Below are 20,775 nucleotides of genomic sequence, written 5' to 3' on the forward strand. Positions count from 1 at the left end.
CAGGCTCCGTCCGACACCAAAGCCTGTTCACAGTGCCAGAGCCCGGTGGGGGGGGGTGGGGGGGGGGTGTGGAGGGGTGGGAGGGCAGGCCCTGAAGCCATGGGCATGCCAGGGAAGTAGCTTGCAGCAAAGCGAGTGTCCAGGGAGTTGTGAGGCTTCAGCACCCTCACCAGGGTTAGGACTGGCCTGGAGTGAGCCCTCTGACCTCTGGCGTGGCCTGGTGGCCCTGTGCCTTTTGTCTGCATCAGGCAGGTCCCGGGGCCAGCATCTGGAACCCAGGACTGAGCCTGGCCGGGAAGGAGAATAGGTGGGTGGTGGGGGTCTTACACCAGAGAAGGTCCCCTGGCCCTGAGGAAGGACCCCAGGAGCCCAGGGCTGCTCCTCCAACTGCCCTGCCCCACACAGGAAGTGTTGCCATGGTGACAGAGAGGTGGGATTTGGCCGTATGGCGGCTGGAATGCTGCTATGTGCCTGCTCCTGGTGCCCCTGTGCTGGCCAGTCAGCCCCTCCTGTTCTCTCCTTGGGGCCAGGTGTGGGGGAAACACAAGGGGACTGTGGGGCTTCTCCCTAAGCAGGATGCCCTGCTGCCTCATCCCCTGTGGCTTGCAGGCTGGGAATTACCTCCTGCGGTTCCCCTCAGAGCCTCCTGGGACAGTGCTGGGGCTGCAGGGCTCGCAGGCTGCCTAGGGTCCAGCTACAGCCTCCCCCCTGCCCCGGAGAATGACAGTCTGGGGATCTGAGAGAGGGCTCCTCCTCCCTAGTCCCGCTGAGGTCAGGGAAGAAGAACTTGCCATTTCTGAAAATGAAAATTACTGTAGTAATCTGGAGATAGGGGTGGAGGGGTGGATGGCCACCCTTCTCCCGCCCATGGGGCTTCCTGTGGCCCCTGGGCACACAGAGCCAGGTGTGCCCACAGTGGGCACACTGGGCTCCGTCTAAGCTCTTACCTGGTCTCAGCTTCCTTGGTGCCTTCAGTGTCCTCAGAGACCAGTGCCCTGCTCAGAGACCGTCACCACCCTGTGGACATCCTGAGTCCCTTCTGGTCCCCCACTCTGCCTTCCAGCTGCTCAACTCTTCTCACCGCAGGTCCCTCTCATGCAGACCTAGAACAGTAACCTGGCCCACGGGGGGCAGGAGGCTCAGGTAGCTGACAGCTGTCTTGCTGGGTGACTGGATGCAGGTGGCTGCTTCTCCCTGAGCCTCTGGTTTCTCCATGTTGTGAAATAGGAAGGTGGGAGACAGGCCAAGGTATGTTCCATCCCCAGCCTGTGCCTCTGACGCGCACGCCCTGCAGGCTCAAGGGCGCCCCTCTCTCCCTCGCCCCATACCCCCTGCATCTTCACTGGCCTCTGTCTCCCTGGCCCAGACTCTTCACAGGTGCCAGTTCCCCTGCCTGGTTCACACCTTCTGATCCTTCCCATCTTATCTCCTATGTTACTTTAAAATCTTTTTTTTTTTTTTTAAGTTTATTTATTTTGAGAGAGTGCGAGAGTATGTGTGCGAGCAGGGGAGGGGCAGAGAGAGAGGGAGAGAAAGAATCCCAAGCAGGCTCCGCACTGGTGGTGCGGAGCCTGACGCAGGGCTCAAACCCATGAACTATGAGATCACGACCTGAGCCAAGATCAAGAGTTGGACGCTCAACCAACTGAGCCACCCAGGTGCCCCATCTGTTACCATGTTTTTAAAAAACATGCCTATTGGATGTGTATCAGACACAGCCCTGAGTGTTCGCCAGTGTTGACACTTCCCACAACAGCCCTCCAGAGGAGGAGCCAATACAGTGCTCAGTACTCTTTCTACAGTTGAGGAAACAGGCACGGAGACGTTGGGTAATTCATGCTGAGAAGACATGCTTAGTGTGGCCGGGCAGGTTTTCACCCAGGTAGTGACTCCAAAGCTTGTGCCCACAGCCTTCCCTTTGCTCCTTCCTGGCACTTACAACAACGTGTAGTGACATAGGTATTTCTGTTTGGTTCGCCTCTATTCCCGACTTGTATATTCTGTGAGTTTGGGGACCCTTTCTGTTTTGACCATGTCCCCAGCACCCAGTGGAGTATGCAGTTTGAACACTCCACTCGTATTATGAAAGAACAAATGAATGAGCAGCCTGGTCTCCCCCATGTGACCATCCACCTGAGAACCAGCCAGCTCCTTGCATGGTACTTGGCCTGGGGAAGCCTCGAATGTCTGTCGAATGAATGAATGATGCATGATGCTTTGCTGGCCATCTGTTTTGCTGCTTACACGGGATATTTGCACACTAATGAGAGGGAGGGCCCATGTGACACTTCTCACTGACTCTGGGGTGTGAGGGCAAGGCTGATCTTGCCCTGGCCCCACAGCCCCCTCGTGTGGAGAGGGGTGTGGGGCCCTGGTTCTCAGGCTCCAGCCCCGACTTCCTGTGCTGGCTTCTGGGTGGGAAGGGAGCAGTGAGAAAAGCCCCTTAAACAACACGGGCGTTCCAGGGTCTCCCACGCTGGGGTCCGCCTCCGCAGGCTGGGGAGGGGGCGCTGGGCCAGCTCCTCCCAGGCCACCTCCCTTCTCTCATTCATTCCCAAGGAGATCGTGGGAAGCTTGGAGGAAGCTGGCCACAGTTTGGGGTGAGCTATTTTTGGTAACAGGGTCTTTGGTCTCAGGCTCCAGGGGCCGAGGTGACTGGGAGGGAGCTGTTTGCATTTCCTCTGGCCCCTTCTGCTCCTCCCTGCCTGGGCCCAGGGGACAGGGCCGCCTGGGGTGTGAACTTGCCTCTCCTCCCTGGGCCCAGGAAGCCTTCCTGCTGGCAGCTCCAGCACCGCGGGAGGGCGAGGAGGAGCACTTCTGTGCGTTCTCCGCTCTCCAGGGACTATTCCCTAGAGCCTGGCATCAGGCCCTCTCCCCAGCCCCTGGCACTCAGGAGGCAGCTGGGATGCTTGCTATCCCTTGATCTGTAGTAGGCCGGCTCTTGCATGTAGTGTCATTTGGTGCTCAGACAGCCCTGGGAAGTAGGCAGCCCAGGCAACACGCCCCATTCACAAGTGAGAAAAATGAGGTTCTGAGAGAGCGCAGGGGTCCTCAGAGGCTGGGGTTGGTGACGGCAACTGAGTGCCTCCCAGTCTAGGAACCTGCAAGGACAAGGATGGGCCGCTGGCCTGGCACCGTCACTGTGGCAGGACAGCCCAACAGTCCCCTTTGGAGGAGGGAGACTGAGCACAAGCTTGGTGACCGGGTGGCCCTCTGGGTGCAGAGCTTTCCTCAGCCAAGGTGAGGCTGGGGTCCATCCTGTAGTGATACAGTCTTCTCTGTCCCCAGCTAGCCTCTGGGGGGCACCATCCTGGCCCTTCCTGCCCTCTGTAGGGCTCTCCGGCAGGTGTCCCCCCTGCAGGAGGACCTGGTGGCTCAGCACCATCTTTTGTGTCCTCCAGAGCACAGAGGCCCACAAGAACAGCAAGGATGGCTGGCTGGTGTGGACGGGCACCCAGGAGCACCTTGTGTCCAGTGGATTCAACCAGGTAGGGCTCCTCCCAGATGGGCGGGGTACCCACACCAAGAGGGTAGGAGTGAAGCCCAGGGGGAGGTGGGGGACGGCTAGCCAGCTCTAGGCTTGTCCATATACGGCCCTGTGTGCAGCTGGGTCTCAGAGCCCCAGGGGACCTCCAGCTGCTGAAAACTGGCAGATTCCATTTGCAATAGCTAAGCCTGACCCTGGGAACTGTGGCAGCCCCCCCCAAGGGACCAGAGTCCATGGAGGGAACCGCCCCTTGTCCCTTGTCACCTAAGGGTTCTTAAAGGGGCCGGACATGCAAACCCAAACCCTCCCTCCCTGCCATGACTCACCCCCCACCGCCACCCTCCGAGCTCTGCTCTGGGGCAGGTGCCCCTGTGTCAAGGCTGTTTCCTCAGGCATTGGGTTCCCGGGGATGGGCCCCTCTGAGCCCCTCTTGGCTCCCTCCCTGCAGATGCGTGAGCGTGAAGTGAAGCTCTGGGACACTCGGCACTTCTCCAGCGCCCTCACCTCCATCACCCTGGACACCTCACCCGGGTAGGAGCAGCTGGCATGTTGGGATGGATCGGTGGGGAGGGTCAAGGGCTAGATGATGTCCTAAGTCCAGGTCTGTAATGGACACCATTGGGGAGGGCTCCAAATGTGCCCTGGCAAGGCCTCCTGCGGAGTGGAGGGGCCCAGTCCAGCTGGAACAGGCCTCACCTGGTTCAGGTCTTGTCAGTGAGGGGCTGAGCACCAAAGCGGTCACGGTGCCTGAGCTGGGCTGTGGGGTCGCCTGTTGACCTCATCTCACGTGGACCCTAGCCGCAGAGTGGGCCCTTGGCCGTGCAGGCCTCAGCCTGAGGGCTCACGTCGGCGTGTTTTGGCATTTGGGGGAAGGACTGTGACCCGGCAGACACATGGGTGGGAGACATGGACTTGCCCTTGATTTTGCTGTGGCTGTTTTGGTGATGCCGAGGGTCGAAGAGACCAAAGCTTTGATAGGGTGGACGTGGTGGGGAGGTGGGGGGGACAGTCGGGCTGGTAGGCTTGCAGGCTTTATGGAAGCTCCTTAGCCCGGGCCACATGCCTGTCTCTGGTGGTTTTGGGGGGTGAGTGAGGGGGTGGGTGCGCCTGGGTGGCTTGGGACTGCAAGTGCGCCTCATCTTTCCATCCTTATGGCAGTGTGTGCAGGAGGTTTGTGGGGTGCCGTGGGTCCAGGCCAAGCCAGTTCCATGCACGGGGGCCTAGGCTCACTGTGGCTTAGGCACAGGAGGCTCTCAGAGATGATTGCCTGTCACAGTGAGGAAACAAGGCGTAGGAGAGTGGGGGACCAGTCTGGCTGGGGTAGGAGGAGGCAGGGGCCCGGTTCCCTTTCAGAAGTCTCAGCCCTGCTCTCCCATGACTCTTGGAGGGGCTTGCTGCTCCCCAGGCAGAGATCTGTGAAGGTCAGAGCCAGGAGAAGGTTTTGGTCCCTTGGCTATCTATCCAGCCCCTTCCTCTTCCACTCATGACTGGGGAGACTGAGTCACAGAAGGGGGTGGTGACCTGTCCAAGCTCCAGGTGTGGCATGGACGTGTTTGGGAGCGGGGAAGTCTGATGCCATAAGAACTCTTGCCAAGTCACCCCCCACCTGAGAGCTCCCAGGGAAGGGGTAACAGCGGCAGTGACCCTCCACTCCCACCCCCCTCTTAAAACCCAGGAAGAGGCTGGGGAGCTGGTGAGGCCCATTTTGCAGATGGGGAAGGCAAGGCTGAGTGAGATCCAGTGCCTTAGAACCTCACAGTGCAAGGCCTCTTCCTACTCTGGGCCCTGGGGTCCTGGTGACTGCCCCCCTGCGCTGGAAGAATAAGAGCACCCAGGCCCTGAGGCTGCATTGGTATCTTAGCCTCCATGCCTCCCCGGGCCAGATATCTCCTTCCCTACAGGGCTCCCCAGCAGGAGGGAGCTGGACCAGCCAGGAAAAGGGACCCAGCACTAGCCATCAAGTCCTCCTCCACCCACCACTTCCTGCCTTCTAGGCTCCACCCCTGGCTCCTGATGGGTCCCCCTCCCCCGCAGAGCAGCCCCCACCCCTCCCCAGCATTGCCCCTGGAGGAGTTAACGATGCCCAGACCCCACGGTGCCACTGGCCAAGGCTGACCCTGTAATTACAGCGGTTAAGAATAGCTTCGCAGGGCCAGCAAGGCCTGGAATTTCTCAAATCACTCCCAGATGGGTGGCCAGGCCAGTGTCCCGCCCCCTCCTTCCCCCCACTCCTGGCCCCTGCCCTGCCAGGCCACACCCTTGGCAGAAGAGTGGGGACTCTCCGGCCCTCCGTGAAGCTGGTGGACCAGGGTAGTGGTGGCACATGCCCTGCCCCCTCAGGCTCCCTGGAGGGTTAGGCCTGCTGAGTGACTGGGACTGAAGATGTCCAGGCTGTCAAATGTGGGGATAGCCGTGGATTTCCAGTATACCCGCCCTCCTCTCTCCCACTCTCAGTTTCTTTTACAGCTTTTCCATCTCAATCTGAGCAAAGCAGTGTGTGTTCTTACAGGAGCTAGAGGGGGCCAGGGCTCAGGCACTCACCTCTCCCGGTCATCTCCTAGGAAGAGCCCAGGGCCCCCCCGCCTCCCAGGGGCCCCTGTCACAGCCCCCACCATCACATGTGGAGCATACCTCATCAAGAGGAGGGGAAGAGCAGGACATCAGGGGCCTATGTGTGAAGCCAAGCTCAAGCAGCAGGTCCCTCAGATGTGCCAGGGGTTGTGTTCAGTGCAGGGTGAAGGTGGGAAGGTAGGCAGCAGGGCCTGGCACTGAAGGAGCAGCTCACATTGTAGACTGGGAGATGTAAAAATGCCGCCTGCCTCAGTCCAGTGCTTCTGGATGGTGGAGTGGTCAGCTGTACCCATCGTCAGCCACAGGCAGGTGGGGATGTCTCTCCTCCGGTTACTTCAGAGGCAGCGGAGGCCAGAGAAGTCGATCCTCTGTTGAGAACACCCCAGCAGCCAGGCTGTGCAGGGTGGAGGCTGGGGTTCAGTTTCTGCTGCTTCCCACTGCGGAGCTTCTGCTGTTCACAGTGGCCCTGCCCCTCTCCTGGACGCCCACGTGGCTGGCCACCCCATCCTGGGCCAGGGAGCCCGTGTTGGGATCCTATCCCCGCCTGCGGTGAGCAAGCTGCCAGCTCACCTCTCCCAGGCTGTGGTTCTCTTCTGGAGAGGATTTGCTGGGCATTAGTGGGAGCGTGTGTAGCCCGTATGGCACAGGGCCTGTGGCAGCAAAAACCCAGCAGTCAGAATTGGCGTTTCCCTACATCTATCCCTGGACCCTGCCCCAGAGCCGTGGGCATTGTCCTGGGTAAGGGTTGTATCTTGGCTTGGTCTCCCACTCTGCCCCTGCCCCCGCCCCACCCCTTCATCCCCTAGCTCCTGATCTGCTGGGATACCCCAAATCCCTTTTCTGGGAGGGCTGGAGTAAGCGTTTAGCCCCTTTCTTTAGGTCCCACCTCCCCCCCTCACTCCCTGCCATCCCACTAGGCCAGGTTTGGCTTTGCAATGAAAACATTTATTCAGCAGCCACGCGGTGTTCAGCAGCGGCCCGTGGGCCCACAATGGCCCCTTTGACAGGGCTGCCGAGGGGGAGGGCAGGCCTCGCCATACTGCTCCCCTAATGGGACCCAGGCTCACAGGAAATCCACCTGGGCTGCCGCCGCTGCCTCAGGAAGAAGGGGCCCCACCCAGGCTCACTGCCACCATCCTCTGCTGCCCGACACGACCCACCGCCCACCTCCTCCCTTCCCATGCCAGAACCCTCAGCAGCCACTAATTGAATCCAGAGCCTCGCGTGGCTGGGCCTGACTCGGCGCTGACATCAACGCCCTGAGCCACAGGGCCTGCTCCCCAGACCTGACTGGGCTGCCTCCTTCCAGCCAGGGTGAGGCTGGTGAGGCTCAGGAGCCATGACCCACAGAGGAGACACAGGCTCGGGGCTTCGGGGAGGCTTGCTCAGCAGTCACAGCACCTCTCTGAGGCCTCAGGGCCCACTTTGCCTCCTGTCCGACGGTCATGGGAGAAGGTGCTGTGTATCCGTCCCTGTTCCCAAGCTTCCAGCACCCAGTCTGGGCCAGAACTGCACTCTACATCCTTGGCCCTGCCCCCACACAGCCTGCGGCTTTCCTGGAAAACACTCCCACTTCCGGGGTTTCTGGAAAGCCTGGGCACATCCCAAATGCAGAGAGTAAAGGGGCATCACAGGGCTACCAGGCCTTCACAAGCCAGGCTCAGACCTTTTGTCCTGTCCCTGGGCCACCTGCCCCAAACAGCCCTGGCTGGGTCCCTTCACACTCACCAGAGGATTCCTGCCTTTCAGGATCCATGCTGCCCCTCCAAGGTGCCTTTCTGCAGCTGGAACAGGAGGCCGGGAGCAAGCTTTCCCAGCCCGAGCCCATGTGGAAGGGCATCAGGACTGCAGGCAGGGCTGGGCTGTGTGTCGTGCCGGGCCCCGGACACAGGCTCCTGCTGCAGTAGGCGCACTCCCTCCACAGAGGAAGGTAGGCGGTGAACTGCCTGTCAGGCCCTTCCCTGAGGAGGAGCCCTTGCAGACCCTCTCGGTCTTTCGGTCTTTATCTGCTACGAGCCCTCCCCAGCTTCACAGGGGCAGTACAGTTCCTGCTGGCTGACCACTGGGCCTGGGCAAGGTAAGGCTGCCCTCATGTTCCTCTCCTTCAAGGTTAGGAGCTGCCCAGCTCCCGTCTGGCTCCGGCCTGCATCCCAGTCTCAACAAGAGACTGAATCAGGCACCCCAGCTGAGGCTGGGCAGACACAGCCCAGGGCAGGATCCCGGGAGGGCAGGCCACCCTGGCACAGTCCTCAGCGGCAGCCCTCCCACCCTGGGGGTTCTGGCCTCCCGCTTACCTCCACACCCACCCAGGTACCCTGGGCCATGCCAGAGAAACACACTCATTTCATCTTTTATTTTTCTTACAAAAGGCCTTCATATCATTGTTTGTCTTACAAAAACCAAAGTCCTTGTCTCTGAGTTTGAAAAACATTTTCCCAGAATAAGTGGGAAAGAATCTCTTATAAATATATTTTTAAAAACCAAAGCAAAACATGTTCCTAAGCGTCTGTCTTTCCAGTTTCTTTTGTTCCTTTGCTCCTTGGGGCCGAGGCTGGGCCACATGCCCCATCCCCAGCCTTTCTCTCCCTCTGCTGTCTTTCTGGGGGCTTCCTTCACTGGCCCCCAGGATCTCCTGGGAGGGGGGCCTGGCAGCCCTGGGCCTGTGTTACCAGCACACGGCAGGGCCCGCCCCACCCTTCCCCAGGGAAGGTGCACGTTGCAGAGAACCGGGCAGATGCCGTCCTCGTAGGCACTCAGGCATAGCGCCACCTTAGAGGTGGTCACCTGCGTCCCAGGATCTCACAGATGAGGAGACTGAGGGGCAGGATCTTGCTGTGGTCACACAGCCCTCACCTTGATGTGTCCTCTTTGTAGGGATCCGAGAACTTCCTTGGTCTGGCAGCAGGAGGGTGCTGGCGGGTCCAGCAGGGCTGAGAGCCTGGCCTGGCAGCCTGTCGCTTCCGGGCTTAGATGTAGGGCTTAGTGGGGAGGGGCCCCTGGGGGCTGGCCCCCGGGTAGCCCATGAGAGGCACCTCACACTCCGGCCCACTGGGTGGAGCTTCCCCACCGCCCTCAGTCGCCTTGGGGCCTGGCTCCAAGGGGGCCTTCACCCCCTCCAGCTCCAGGGGCCCAGTCCCTGGCCCCACTTGTCCTTTGCCGTGAGTGGCATCCGCTGCCGTCCGTCCCCGCCGCACACAGTAGGCTGCCCCCACGGCAGCCAGTGCGGCCAGGAGCACTGCAGCCAGGGCGGGAGCGATGAGGAGCGGCAGGTTGCCCTCCCGGGCCTGGGTGACAGGGGCATGGTTGGAGCGGACGGCTGGGGGTGTGCGGGCCTCCCCACAGGCCTCTTCGCCCTCGGGCACCCGCCCGGCCCCCAGAAGCCTGACGCAGATGGAGTAGGTGGCGTTGGGCCGCAGCTGGGTGACTGTGTACTCAGCAAGCGAAGCGGGCAGCCGCAGCGTCACCGGCCGCTTGTCGGGGCCTGACAGGTTACGGTAAGTGAGGCGGAGGCTCCTGAGCTGCGCGGTGCTGCCCTGCAGGTAGCGCTGCAGCCCCACGCGCAGGGAGGTGGGGCTCGCTGGCTCGATGCCAAGGGGCAGGGGCTGCGGCGGCTCCGGCGTGGCCGGGGCGGGGCTGGGCTGGGGCCCCTGCCTCACCCGGCTCTCGCAGTAGAGGCCCGTGAAGAGCTCAGGGCACAGGCACTCCAGGTGGCCGTGCACCCCCAGGTGACAGGTGCCCCCGTTGAGGCAGATGGACGCTGGGCAGTCCTGGGGCCTCGGGGGAGCTCCCAGAGTGGGTGGGGCGGCAGGCGGCAGGCTGGGGGCCTCCGTGGCAGGCTGCGTGGGGCTGAGCCAGGTGGGAGCTGGACTGGAAGGTGAGAGAGTTGGCCCCCAAGCCATGGGCTTTGTGGTGGGTGCCGTGGCCGTGGTGGTGGTGGCTGGGCAGCCAAAGTCAGCATATTCAAGGTCTAGGAGCAGCCGGCCAGCGTTCTTGGGTGGGAAGTGGCAGCGTGTCTCCTCCGGGCTGGCCAGTGCTACGCGGCTCTCCCGCACCCAAGGGCCAAACCAGCTGAGGGGACACACGCAGTTGAAGGGGTTGCGGGCGGCCGCCAGGAGCCGCAGGCGGGGGAAGAGGGTAGAGAGCTCGTGTGGGAGCGCCTGCAGGCTCAGGTTGCTCAGGTCCAGCTCTTGCAGGGCCACCAGGCCGGCCAGGCTCTCGGGCCGCAGCTGGGCAATGCGGGTGTTACCGGCTAGCCGCAGGCGTGTCAGTCCCCGGAGGCCCCGGATGGCCGGCGGGACTCGCTCCAGCTGGTTGTCGGACACATCCAGGTCGTGGAGGTTGCGTAAGCGGCCAAAGAGCCCCTCGTCCAGCCGCCGCAGTCCCAGGCCGGCCAGCCTCAGTGCCTCCACGTTGGCAGTGTCCAAGGTGCCAGGCTCCAGGGCCGGGAGGCTGTTGTGACTGAGGTCGAGCAGCAGTAGGCGCGGCAGGTGCAGCGGGGGCAGGGCCCGCAGCTCGTTGTCCTGCAGCTTGAGCTCCAGGAGGCTGTCTAGTGTGTCAAAGGCTCCGGGCTGGATGTGGCGGATGCGGTTCTTGCCCAGGTAGAGGCGCTCTAGGCGCCGCAGGCCACGGAAGGTCTCGTTGGTGATCTCGCGCAGCCTGTTGGCAGTCAGGTCCAGGTTGCTGAGGTTGGCGAGTGGTTGGAAGACCCCGCCGGGCAGGCTGGCGAGCTGGTTCTGTGACAGGTCTAGGAGCTGCAGCCCTGGCAGGCTGGCAAAGCTGCCTGCATCGAGTGTGGTGATGCCGTTCTCGAAGACATAAAGGCTTGCTGTGTCAGGGGGCACGTCCCGGGGCACTGTGGTTCCCTGGCGGGCAGCACAGAAGACCGTCTGCGGCTGGTTGCACTGGCAGCCTGTCGGGCAGCACTGCACTCCGGGGCCTGGGGCCAGCAGCAGCAGCAGCAGTGGCAGCAGCATTGGGGGCAGAGGGATTCTGGGGTACATCTTCTGGGTCCTGGGAGCAGAGAAGTGGTAGAGACAGGAGACCATGAGTCAGGGACCCAGGGGACAGCCACGCCAGGAAGGACCAAGAAGGGAATTCCCAGCCCCCTTCGTCACTCCCTGCCCCCAAATCTGACAGCGCACAGTAGTTATGAGTCAGGTCCCCAGTGCCCTGGCCTCGTTCCTGCCCCGGCCCCATCAGTCTCTCACTGAGTGACTTTGAGCAGTCACATGACTTCGTTAGGCTATCAGTTGCTACTTCCTGCGCTGTCACCAGGGTTTAGTGGGCTGATGTGTGCACAGGGAGGCTGGCCCCCAAACACTCAGTGATCATGAAAATCCCCTTCTCCTTAACCCCAGCCCTCTTGCCTCTGCGGCTCAGGGAGAACACGTGGTCAGAAAGCATCAGGCTCTGTGCCCTCCCTGCAGTTCCAGCCCCACCCCTCCTCCCCCCCTTGCCTCTGCTGAGGTGGACAGGCCAGGAGGGAGCGTGGTGGGTCCTAGAGCGGCAGCCCCTCCCCACAGCGTCTGGGAGAGAAGGGGCGGGCAGCCAGCGCGTAAGCAGAGAAGCTGACTGCCCCGTGCCGCTGGCCCCTGCCGCCACGCTCTGTGTCCTCCAAGTGAGAGAGACTGCGGCGGGAAGACTTCACACGGAAACTATGGGATCGGTGTTTTTCCACTTATGAAGTCAGACCTGCCCCATATGGGAGCTGAGGGCCCGCCAGGACTTGGCCAGGGTGGGGGACGCTCCTACGGGAGGGGGCAGAGGAGGGCCTAAGCCCTTGGCAGGTGTCCCCTGGTCTTCAGATCTCTCATCTCTGAGGTGTGATGACAGATCTAAATAAAGGTGGGGGTCCTGGCCTCCCCAGACTGACCCGGGGCAGGTGGAGGGACACTGGTTGCGGGGTGGCCCCAGAAGCAGGGCTGGGCCTAGAAACATTCTGCAGATTGGTTTGTCTGCTGTTTCTTGGGGTGTGCTCTGGCCAGAGCACTGAGAATGAGGAGCGGCAGGCACACTCCTTCCCCTTGTTGGCACACTGAGCATTTATGGTCCCCTCGCGTGGCACCCCCAGCAGCCACAGCAGGTGGAAACTATTCTCATTGCTCCCAGATGATAGGAGAGAGGGGGGCTCCAGGAGGTGCAGTGATTTGCCGCCCCACTGCCGGGAAATCTGAGCCGGAGCCCAGGTCCTTAACCACGTCCAGGTGCAGCTAGGCCTGCAGTCCATGATGGTCCTCCCCTCCTGATGTGGGGCCCAGTCCTGCCCGGGGCGGGGTGGGGGGGTGCTCCCTCTGCTGTTCTGGGCCCCAGCTCGTAGTTGGAACTGCTCAAGACAGAATGGGGCCACAGCACGGGCCCCCCTTCACTCAGGTTCCTGTGAGGAGCCCAGGGGCCACCCTAGCAGCAGTCCCCACTCTCTGGGCCCCTAGAGTCCCTGAGAGGCCAGCACTCCTCCCCTCCAGGCGCCTTCTGCTCACACAAGGGCCTTTTGTGCTGGGCCTCAGCCTCCCCTTCCCCCATGCCTGCCAGCCATCAGGCCATGGCAGGTAACGTGCCCCCCACCCCAATCCAGCCTGTGTTCTGCCCTGCTGCCCTCCGTCGGGCTCCTCCCCCAGGAACATGGGCTCCAGCAATGTGAGGCAGAAGAGGGGGGGCAGGTGGTCCCAGGACAGACTAGACAAGTCACTGGGGAGACCAGCTCTAGGTAAAGGCCTGCTACCCAGGTTGGGCCCGCCCAGGCCCGGCCTGCCTGCAGGGTCCCCTGTGCCAGAGAAGAGGGGCTATCAGCCTCTGCGCCCCTAGTTAACACCGATGACCACCTTTCACAGGCCAGCCAGGGAGGCCTTCCTCGACCTCCAGCTGGTGCCCCTTCCCTGGCTGTCTAAGGTCCTGGCTCTACCATCCCCACCCCGAGGGGAGACCCTGCCTGCTCCCGTGTGTCCCAGAGCATGCCTAGCTCACCTTTGCCAAGTGAGTGCTGGGGCAGGGCCTCGTGCTGAACCTCAGATGACGCTTGGACCAGAACCTGGAAGGCTTTGTGCCCCTGCTGGCCCTGCCGGCACCGTCCCGAGGGGGCTGCGTGCACCGCACCCAGCCTCCTCCCCGGAGTGGACCCGTTCCACCCTCACTGACTCAGAAGGCCGTGGGTGTGGCCTGGCCTCCAGATGTGGGCTGTGTGCGACCCCCACCCCCCACATCCACGTGTGGGGTGAGCCGCTTCCCCCTGAATCAGCCCTCCCCGTGGGGCCGGCAGGGTCAGGAAGGGAGCAGCCAGGCTCCAGGATGGGAGGGGACCCTACACGTGGCCACCCCTGTGGCTTCAGCTCCCTCTGGGTTTTGTATAAGGTCGTAGTTAAGAGCTCATGCTCCAGTCAGGCAACCTGGGCCAGGGGCATCCCAGCCATGAGGCCATAGACTGCGTTTTTCTCTCAGAGCCTCTGTTTCTCCGCTGTCTGCCCAGGCGTTACAGGCAGCACCTCCTACGACTGGAAGCGCTTAAACACAGAGCAGCCGGGCGTGGCCCCTGGGGGCCTGGGGTGCATGCTGGAGGGTGTTCCCCAGTCTACACGGAGGAGGCATCAGCCTGGGCTCTGGGCTTCACTCCAGAGTCTGTTGGCCCTTTAATCAATAAAGTCATCACGGGGGAGGGAGGCAGAGACGCTCGCTGTAGGTCCGTCTAGCCATAGAGCGGCAATTTGGCCGAGTTGGTGGGGAGCAGGGGCTGGGCCACAAGAGCAATTGGCATCTTGGGCTGGGAAGACCCCAGCAGCAGCAGCTAGGATGTAGAGCCCTGCTCCACCTGCCCAGTGAGGAGTCAGCATGGGGGCTTTGGGAAATGGGAAGGTGGGTGCTGGCGGCTCTGGGGGCTCCGCTGTGGGCTGTCCTGGCACCAAGAGGAGACCACAGAGTCCCCAGAAGGGACCCAGAAGGTGAAGACTGACCATGGAGGGGGTGGGCAGTAGAGCTACAGGAGATAGAGACCTGAGTGTAGGCCCAAGTTCAGCCCCTAAGTAGCTTCCCAAGTCCCTGTTCACTTCTGGGCCTCGTTTTCACCCCAGCCCTGCCTCACTCTCTGGAGTTGTTCTGAGCACCCAGAGTTGTAGTTGTGTGTTGTTCTGTTTGTTTTTAAATGGGGAAGTTCTTTTAACAAGTTCTGGGAGTGATTCTGCCTGTCTGGGCTCGTTCTGGTGTGTGTGTGCTTTGGGGGTGGGGTCTCTCATGGGAGGTCACGGCTTTCCTGGCCATTACAATTCCAGCAGCTCTGAAGGACCAGGGGCCTGGGCTTTGATATCTGATCTGCTGACCCAAGGCAGGGAGGTAGGACCTTTCCCTCTGCAGAGGGTGGGGGGAGACTTTTGGAGGCAGCCCTGAGGCTTTGGGGGGTGGGGTGGGAGGAGGGCAAAGGGTCCAGGTCTCTTCTCTTAAACCTGGACTCTGCAGACTTGCCTTGACCTGGCCCCACCGTGGTGTGATGGGAAGAAGCAGGAAACAGAGGCCCAGGCTCTTGCTGCTGGCCTTGCTGCCCTCCAGGGGACAGTTGCTGGGATGGGGCTTTAAGGTCCCACTGTCCGCAGTCCCAGCCTAGCTGTATGAGAGCCTGGCCATGGCCCTTTACTTCCCTTCTCATCTGTGAAGGCGGGGAGTTGGGAGGGGTCCTGGTTATAGCGCCTCATTGTCAGGGCTGTTTAGTTTGTTCTTGGAGCGCATGCTAAGTGCTCAGTAAACATTTGTTACTGAAGGTGTTACCCATAAAACCTGAGCCCTGCCTTCTGCACATACAGGGTGAGGATGCCATGGTGTGAGGGGGGTTTTGTGCCACTTTCAGCACAGACAGGAGGTCCCTTGGGTCCAGGGGAGGCTTCCATGCAGAGGCTGCCCTCTTTCCTCCACCCTTGGGTGTGGGAGAGTAGGAATTGGAGAAAGCCGACTGATGAGGGGTGTATTTAGTTCTGGCAGTGGGTGGGGGAATGAGCTGACCTTTGGCCAGCCCCCCTTCAGCCTATGACCTGGAGGTGGGGAAAGGGAGCAGAGGGAGGAGCTCTCAGGGGGATCCTGGTGCCCCCACCCACTTATGAGTGTAGGGGACACCTGGAGGCACCCACTCACACACAGGCACTGGGTCAGGCAGGGACTGGTGAGTGGGTGGAACCCAGGCATTTGTGTGACCACATCAGACCTTAGGCTGCTCATCTCACTGCTCCTGGGGAAGGCCACAAGGCTGGTGAGGGAATAGGGTTGGACAGATGAACAGATGAGGCCAGCACAGCCCCTTCCTGTGCCAGACACTGCAGAGTGGGCACAGGGGTCAGGTGCTGCAGGTCTGACCCTGAGACCCTGAGACTCTGGGCCTCTGGCTCCCAGTGCTTCCCGCCCGCACCGCTCCCCCCCCCCCCCCCCCAGGCTAAGTACTGCTGGCCAGGCCTGGCAGCAGCCCAGCCCAGGAGTCTGCCAACCCCCCAGGCAGGCGGGGACCATGCCGGCGGCCAGGACGGCTGGCTCCGGTTTCGCTGACGTGTCTGAGGAGGCTCAGAGCCTGGGCTGGGTCCGCCTATCTCCCCATCCCTGGGGCACAGCAAAGCTGAGAGGTCAGAATCTCTGTCCTAGGCCCTCAGGGGAAGGGGCTGAGGTGGGGCTGGGGGCCTTAGTCAGACCCTGTGATGAAGCTGGGAGTCCTTACTAGTCTCCGCCTCTCTGCCTTACTCTGTGTACCTCCCCAGCCAGCTCTGCTCATTCTACAGATGAGGCCCAGACACCACTTCATGACCCCATCCAGTTTCCTTCCCTTTCTGGGTTTCTGTTTCCCACCTATAACCCAGAGGTTTCTCAACCCCAGCTGCACATCAGAATCATCTGGGAAGCTTTGGAAAGTTCCTGATGCCCTCCGCCACCACCACTACCACCCCTACCCCTAACTTGGGGCAATTAAATGAGAACTTCTGGGATAAGGCCCCGGCAGAGTTGTGTAGGAGAGGCTCCTTGGGTGAGTCGCCCCTACAGACATTGGGGCAGAAGGTTGCAAAGGGGGACAGTCTGGATGTCAGTCTTCTCTCCCTGTCTGGGGAGGGGTGTGGATCCCCAACAAATGTGGCAGGTGTGGCTGGCTGGCAGCGCTAGAAGAGCAGGAGCTGGGCCCTCCTCCCCACTGCCCCCACTCCTCCAAGGCAGGAGCTGCCTGGCCCCAAGTGGCTGCCTTCTTTGGCACCATGGATGACTTGGCAGCTACCAGACCTGTCAGCCCAGGGCTGGGAGACCAGTGACTAAAGCCATTCTGCTCAAGTGGGCCCTCAGGGCGGCGAGATAATGTCATTTCAGTCAGGAGAGGTGCCACTCTGTTGGGAGAGGACACCTGCTGCCCCAGAAGCTATTTGGTGGCTGCAGCCCAACTAGAAATAGGCCAGTCCAGATGCTACCATCCGCACACGCAGGTGTGATGCCACGGGGGCTGGGCCCAGTCAGACGCAGGGCTGCCTTGCTGCCCTGTCCCCACCCAGGGCCAAGCATTCATCAAGGAAGGCCCTAACCCTGCAATTAACCCTGAATTTGCCAGAGGAAGACCTTAGTCACCAAGGGAGGTCACCAGCCCAAGCCAGCTGGGCCCAGGTTGTCTGGGGCCTAGGCAGGGACTGAGAAGTAAGTGGCCCTAGAGGGGTCTTGCCCTTCTCATTTGCCGTGCCCAGGGTACTCAGTTTCCCTGTGGCAGAAATGGCCTTTTCTGGGGTCCACGAGTGGCTCAGGGGAGCCACAACCTGGTCCCCTGTGCCTGGGTCTCTCAATTCTTACTGCTGCCCGTCCAGGCCCAGGGCCAGTAGGGGCCCCAGTGACTGCCCCAGCCCCAGCCCCAGCCCCTTCTCAATGCAAGCCAGTTCTCTCCTCCCTCTTTAATTAAATCTCTCAGGCAGCCGCGGAGGAATGTCAGAGCCTTATTGCATTCCCCTGGAGGAGACTGGTTGGGGGACCATCCCCAACCTGGAGAACTGGCCCCTTGCCTGCCTCTACCCTCCAAAACCAAGGTGGCTCAAGGAAGCCTGCTTCAGCCTCCTCATACCCAGAGAGGCTGGAATGAGGAAAAGTGGGGGAGGCTTGAGGGCCTGGCCGGCCAGGCGGACCAGCCAGCTGAGGGAAAGCAATCCGGCTGACTCTGGAATGTGGAAACCGATAAAAGGAAGAAGGCTGAGCCCCTGTCCGCCTGTGGTGCACTCAGACTCCCGCAGCACCCTTGCCCGCCCCCAAACACAGCCCTGTTCCAGTCACGCGCGCGCAGACACATGCCCACGCCAGACACACGCCCATTGGGCTGTGCTCTGACACACACACACACACGCGCGCACGCACACACACACACACACACACACACACACACACACCCTCCCCCTTCTCCAAGAAATCTTGCAAATTCCACAGCAGTGAGGGGAGCTGGTTTTCTTGGCAGTGCAGAGCCTTGGGCTCCCTGGCTCAGGGAGGGACTCTTAAGGGGAGCTGAGGGGGGCTTATAGGAGGGGTCACTAACCGGGTTAGGTGGCACTGTTGCCCTTTCCAAGAGCTCAGGGCCTCCCAATGGTCAGGGATGCTTCTGTGGGACAGACTCACCCTAGCCTTCTCTCTGGTCCCCAAGGGGGCTGGCTGGCTGGCCTGCTGAGGTGGGAGCTACCTCCTGGGCCCACCTGAGACCCCATTTTCCTTTTCCCAGGAGCTGCCCAGCTCAGGGATGGGGTTCACTTATAAGACCCCATGGGGACTCAACTGTCTTTACGTGGGACTTGTTCCAGCCCCCCCAAGGCATTAGTAGGGGTGTCAGGAATGGGAGTCAAGAGACTGTGGACCCGTCTCCTGCCCAGGGCATCTCCATGCCTGCCGGAGGAGGCTTCCTAAGGATAGCACGGGTCTGGCTTTTTGTGTTCAATCCCTCCTCCCCCACTTCCAGAGTGTGGAGAAAGCAAATGCCCTGGACAGCAACCCCCCACTGACCCCATCTGACCCTCTGGACCCACAGGTCCCAGGGTAGCTGTTTCAGTCTGCAACTGGGGGAGGTGGGGACAGGCAGTGCCCAGGCCCCCAGCCTGGCACGTGTGTGCTCATCCCCCCTCCCTGGGCCAGATAATGGTCTGGAGGGAATCCAGCTGGGCTGCTCATTACCAGAGCCCTCTTCCTGCCTCTGACACTCTGTTTACAGAAGCTCTGGGGGCTGAGTCCCCTGGGAGAAGACAGCCAGCCCAGGGGACTGCTCTCCCATCCCCCCACCCGCCTGCTTTATCCCTTTTGGGCCTTGCCAACAGCTGGGCCCATGCTGGACTTCGCTACCCTCTGAGTCAGTTCAAATGGACCGCACTTGGAGGGCACCCACCTAGCTACCCTTCTATGCTCCCAACACTCAAAGTCCAGCTGACTGGGAAGGAACCTTTAAATTTTAGTACAGTTACCCAGCCCCAGAAGCTTTAGGCCTGGAGAAGAGGGCTCTGCGTCCTGGTGCCTCTTCCAGAACCTCACCTGCCTTTGCCAAAAGGCAAGCGGGGGGAACACTGGGACCCTCAGGGCCATTTCCTCCTTCCCACCTTTCAGACTCCACCCCTGGGCCCCAGCAGGAGAGGCAGTCAGTGACCCTGGTGTGGTAATCTTTAACGAATGGGGGCAAGGCAGAATGGTTGGCACCAATTGCCTGGCCTGCCAGTGACCACAGGGGACCTCAGCAGCCCTCAGGCCCCAGAGCTGCCAGCCCAGGGACACAAAGGACTAAGCTGGCTCCAGGCCATTGGGTTCATAGCCCAAGCAGAGCCCTGTCCATGGCAGAGGCAGAGACAGAACACCCTAATATCTGGAAAATGAAGGGTCCGAGCCAGCCAAGGTCTGTCCCTCGTGACCCATGGGGCGTCAAATACCTCGTAGCCACCCCCGACTCCTCCTCAGGGTTGCATGCCTATTGGCCCCCTGCTCTGCCCTGGGTGACAAGGGTCCTCAATACCCAGGCGGCCGATCTGCCCAGATCTGCACAGGGGCACGGAGGGCTCCAGGCCCAGAACCAGAGTGTCCCACTCCAGGAGGTAAAAGTAACTCAAGACTATGGCTTGGCTATCCCCTCAAAGGGGTTTGATTCATAAAACTGGTCATGCCGGAGGGCCCAGCCGTGGGAGGAGGAAGCGAGGGAGGGGGTGTTTATTTTGTCTGCTCGCAGCCCTGCCGGCTACTGGCCCGTGAGCCTTGTGCGCGCGCGCGGGTGCGCGCGCGGCCGTGGGGTTGTCCGGGACTACAGGAGGAGGGGTCGACTCGGGCGCGGGCAGGGGGTGCACGGGGCCCGCCCGCCCTGCGCCCGGGTGATCGTGCGGGGCTGGGGTCCAGGTGTCGGTCCTGAGTGCGTGTGCGCGCGATAGGGGGGGTTCGCGCGCGTGATCAGCGCGTTGCACAGCCCGCCCCCTAGCGCCCCCCGCGTCTCCGCCCGCAGCGCCCCAGCCCGGCAGACACTCACCGGGCGGCGGCGGCGGCGGGAGCCGGGCGGGGTGGGCCGGCCGGCCTGGAAGCGTCCTTGGTTCCACGGTCCCGAGGCAGCAGCGTCGGTGTCTCCCCGCCCGGGGTTTGGGCTGCGGAGTCGGCTGGCTAGGAGGCGGGTCGCTCTTTAAGGGCCGGGGGCGGGGCCGCTCCCCATGGGGCGGGGTGGGGCGGGGCCGACAGAGACCCGCCTCCTCTCTCCGCTGAAGGGGTCGTTCCGCCGGGCAACCTAATACTCCACCTCCTGACCGAGGGATTCAGGAGTCCCGCGCTCCAGTCTGGTCTGCCACTAGTTCGCCATACAACCCTGGGCGGGCCCCTGTTTTTCGTGTGAAAAAGAAGAGAATATCGAGGCCAAGAGTCCCAAACCCGGATGCCTGTGACACAACAGGCAGGTGATATAAGGGTAATACAAACTTGAGGACTGACCCCAGAGTTTGTGGGGACCTGGAGAGGCCGGAGTGGGTGGGTGAGGGTTGGTGTAAGGGCTCAACCCCTATGACCTGCTCCAGTCTGTGAGAGTTGCAGGTTTTTCAACAGAAACTGCGAATCTGTTTTTTGGTTTTTTTCTTGTTTTTTGTTTGTTTTTTGTTTTTTTTTGTTTTTTTGTTTTTGAGGTGAAATCTGTCAATGTGTTACTGTTGGTAGCTAATCCCAATTTCAAAAACTTTTGGGCAGGCCACAGAGAGGCCTCTGAGAGCCTCTTAAGTACAATCTCTAATGCCAAATCTGAGTTCGGGGGTGCTTTTAGCCATGAGGGCTTTCAGGGAGGTGAGCATCCCTGGACCACATTCTCCACATTTTAGATGAAGGGACTGAGACACAGGAAGGGAAGTGACCGTCTGCCCAAGGCCCCACTTTTACCATTGTGCTGGACGGGGTGGGATGAACTGGGAGGTTGGGCCTCACGCTCAGTGAGTGGGGCCTGGGTGCAGCTGATGGTGGCCCTTGACAGGCAGGAGGGGTGGGTGCCAGGGACTGGACTAGTCCAGAAAAACTCCCTGCCTTGGAGTATTCCAGGAAAATGCTCTGCCCTCTTGCTCCATGTTTGTGGTCAGAATCATGCCTCAGAGCCTTTGGGGACCAGCTCAGCTGCCAGCTTCCAGAAGGCTTTGGGGTACCCGCCATCCCCTCCAGCCTGGCCTGTATTGCATGCTTGTCTTGGTATGGAGATGTGGGGCATGACTTGTGAACCTCTGCTCCTGGGCCGGTGCTGGATCTCTGGTGTGTTTCATTTGGCT

General features: G+C 61.3%; 2 protein-coding genes across 3 annotated transcripts in view; one reads left to right on the top strand and one right to left on the bottom strand.

The window, feature by feature from the left end:
• The window catches only part of LOC122209992 (coronin-7), a 56,635-nt gene that overhangs the window by 24,352 nt on the left and 11,508 nt on the right, over window positions 1–20,775 (top strand). Inside the window, exons 8-9 of the mRNA XM_042922341.1 lie at window positions 3,402–3,488; window positions 3,936–4,018. Coding sequence (XP_042778275.1) covers window positions 3,402–3,488; window positions 3,936–4,018 — 170 coding nt within the window. The remainder of the gene's footprint in view (window positions 1–3,401; window positions 3,489–3,935; window positions 4,019–20,775) is intronic.
• On the bottom strand, window positions 8,397–19,923 carry VASN (vasorin). 2 transcript variants are annotated; one of them, XM_042922343.1, is made up of 2 exons: window positions 19,515–19,923; window positions 8,397–11,068 (listed from the first exon to the last, which is right to left on the bottom strand). In XM_042922343.1, the coding sequence occupies exon 2, from the start codon at window positions 11,056–11,058 to the stop codon at window positions 9,025–9,027; it is 2,034 nt and encodes a 677-aa protein (XP_042778277.1). In that variant the 5' UTR covers window positions 11,059–11,068; window positions 19,515–19,923; the 3' UTR covers window positions 8,397–9,024. The 2 variants fall into 2 exon arrangements, with proteins under 2 accessions (XP_042778277.1, XP_042778276.1); XM_042922342.1 differs by lacking the exon at window positions 19,515–19,923 and having other exon boundaries at window positions 8,397–11,139.

This window comes from Panthera leo, chromosome E3, assembly GCF_018350215.1.
Source record: "Panthera leo isolate Ple1 chromosome E3, P.leo_Ple1_pat1.1, whole genome shotgun sequence".
In the NCBI taxonomy this organism is placed as follows: Eukaryota; Metazoa; Chordata; class Mammalia; order Carnivora; family Felidae; genus Panthera; species Panthera leo.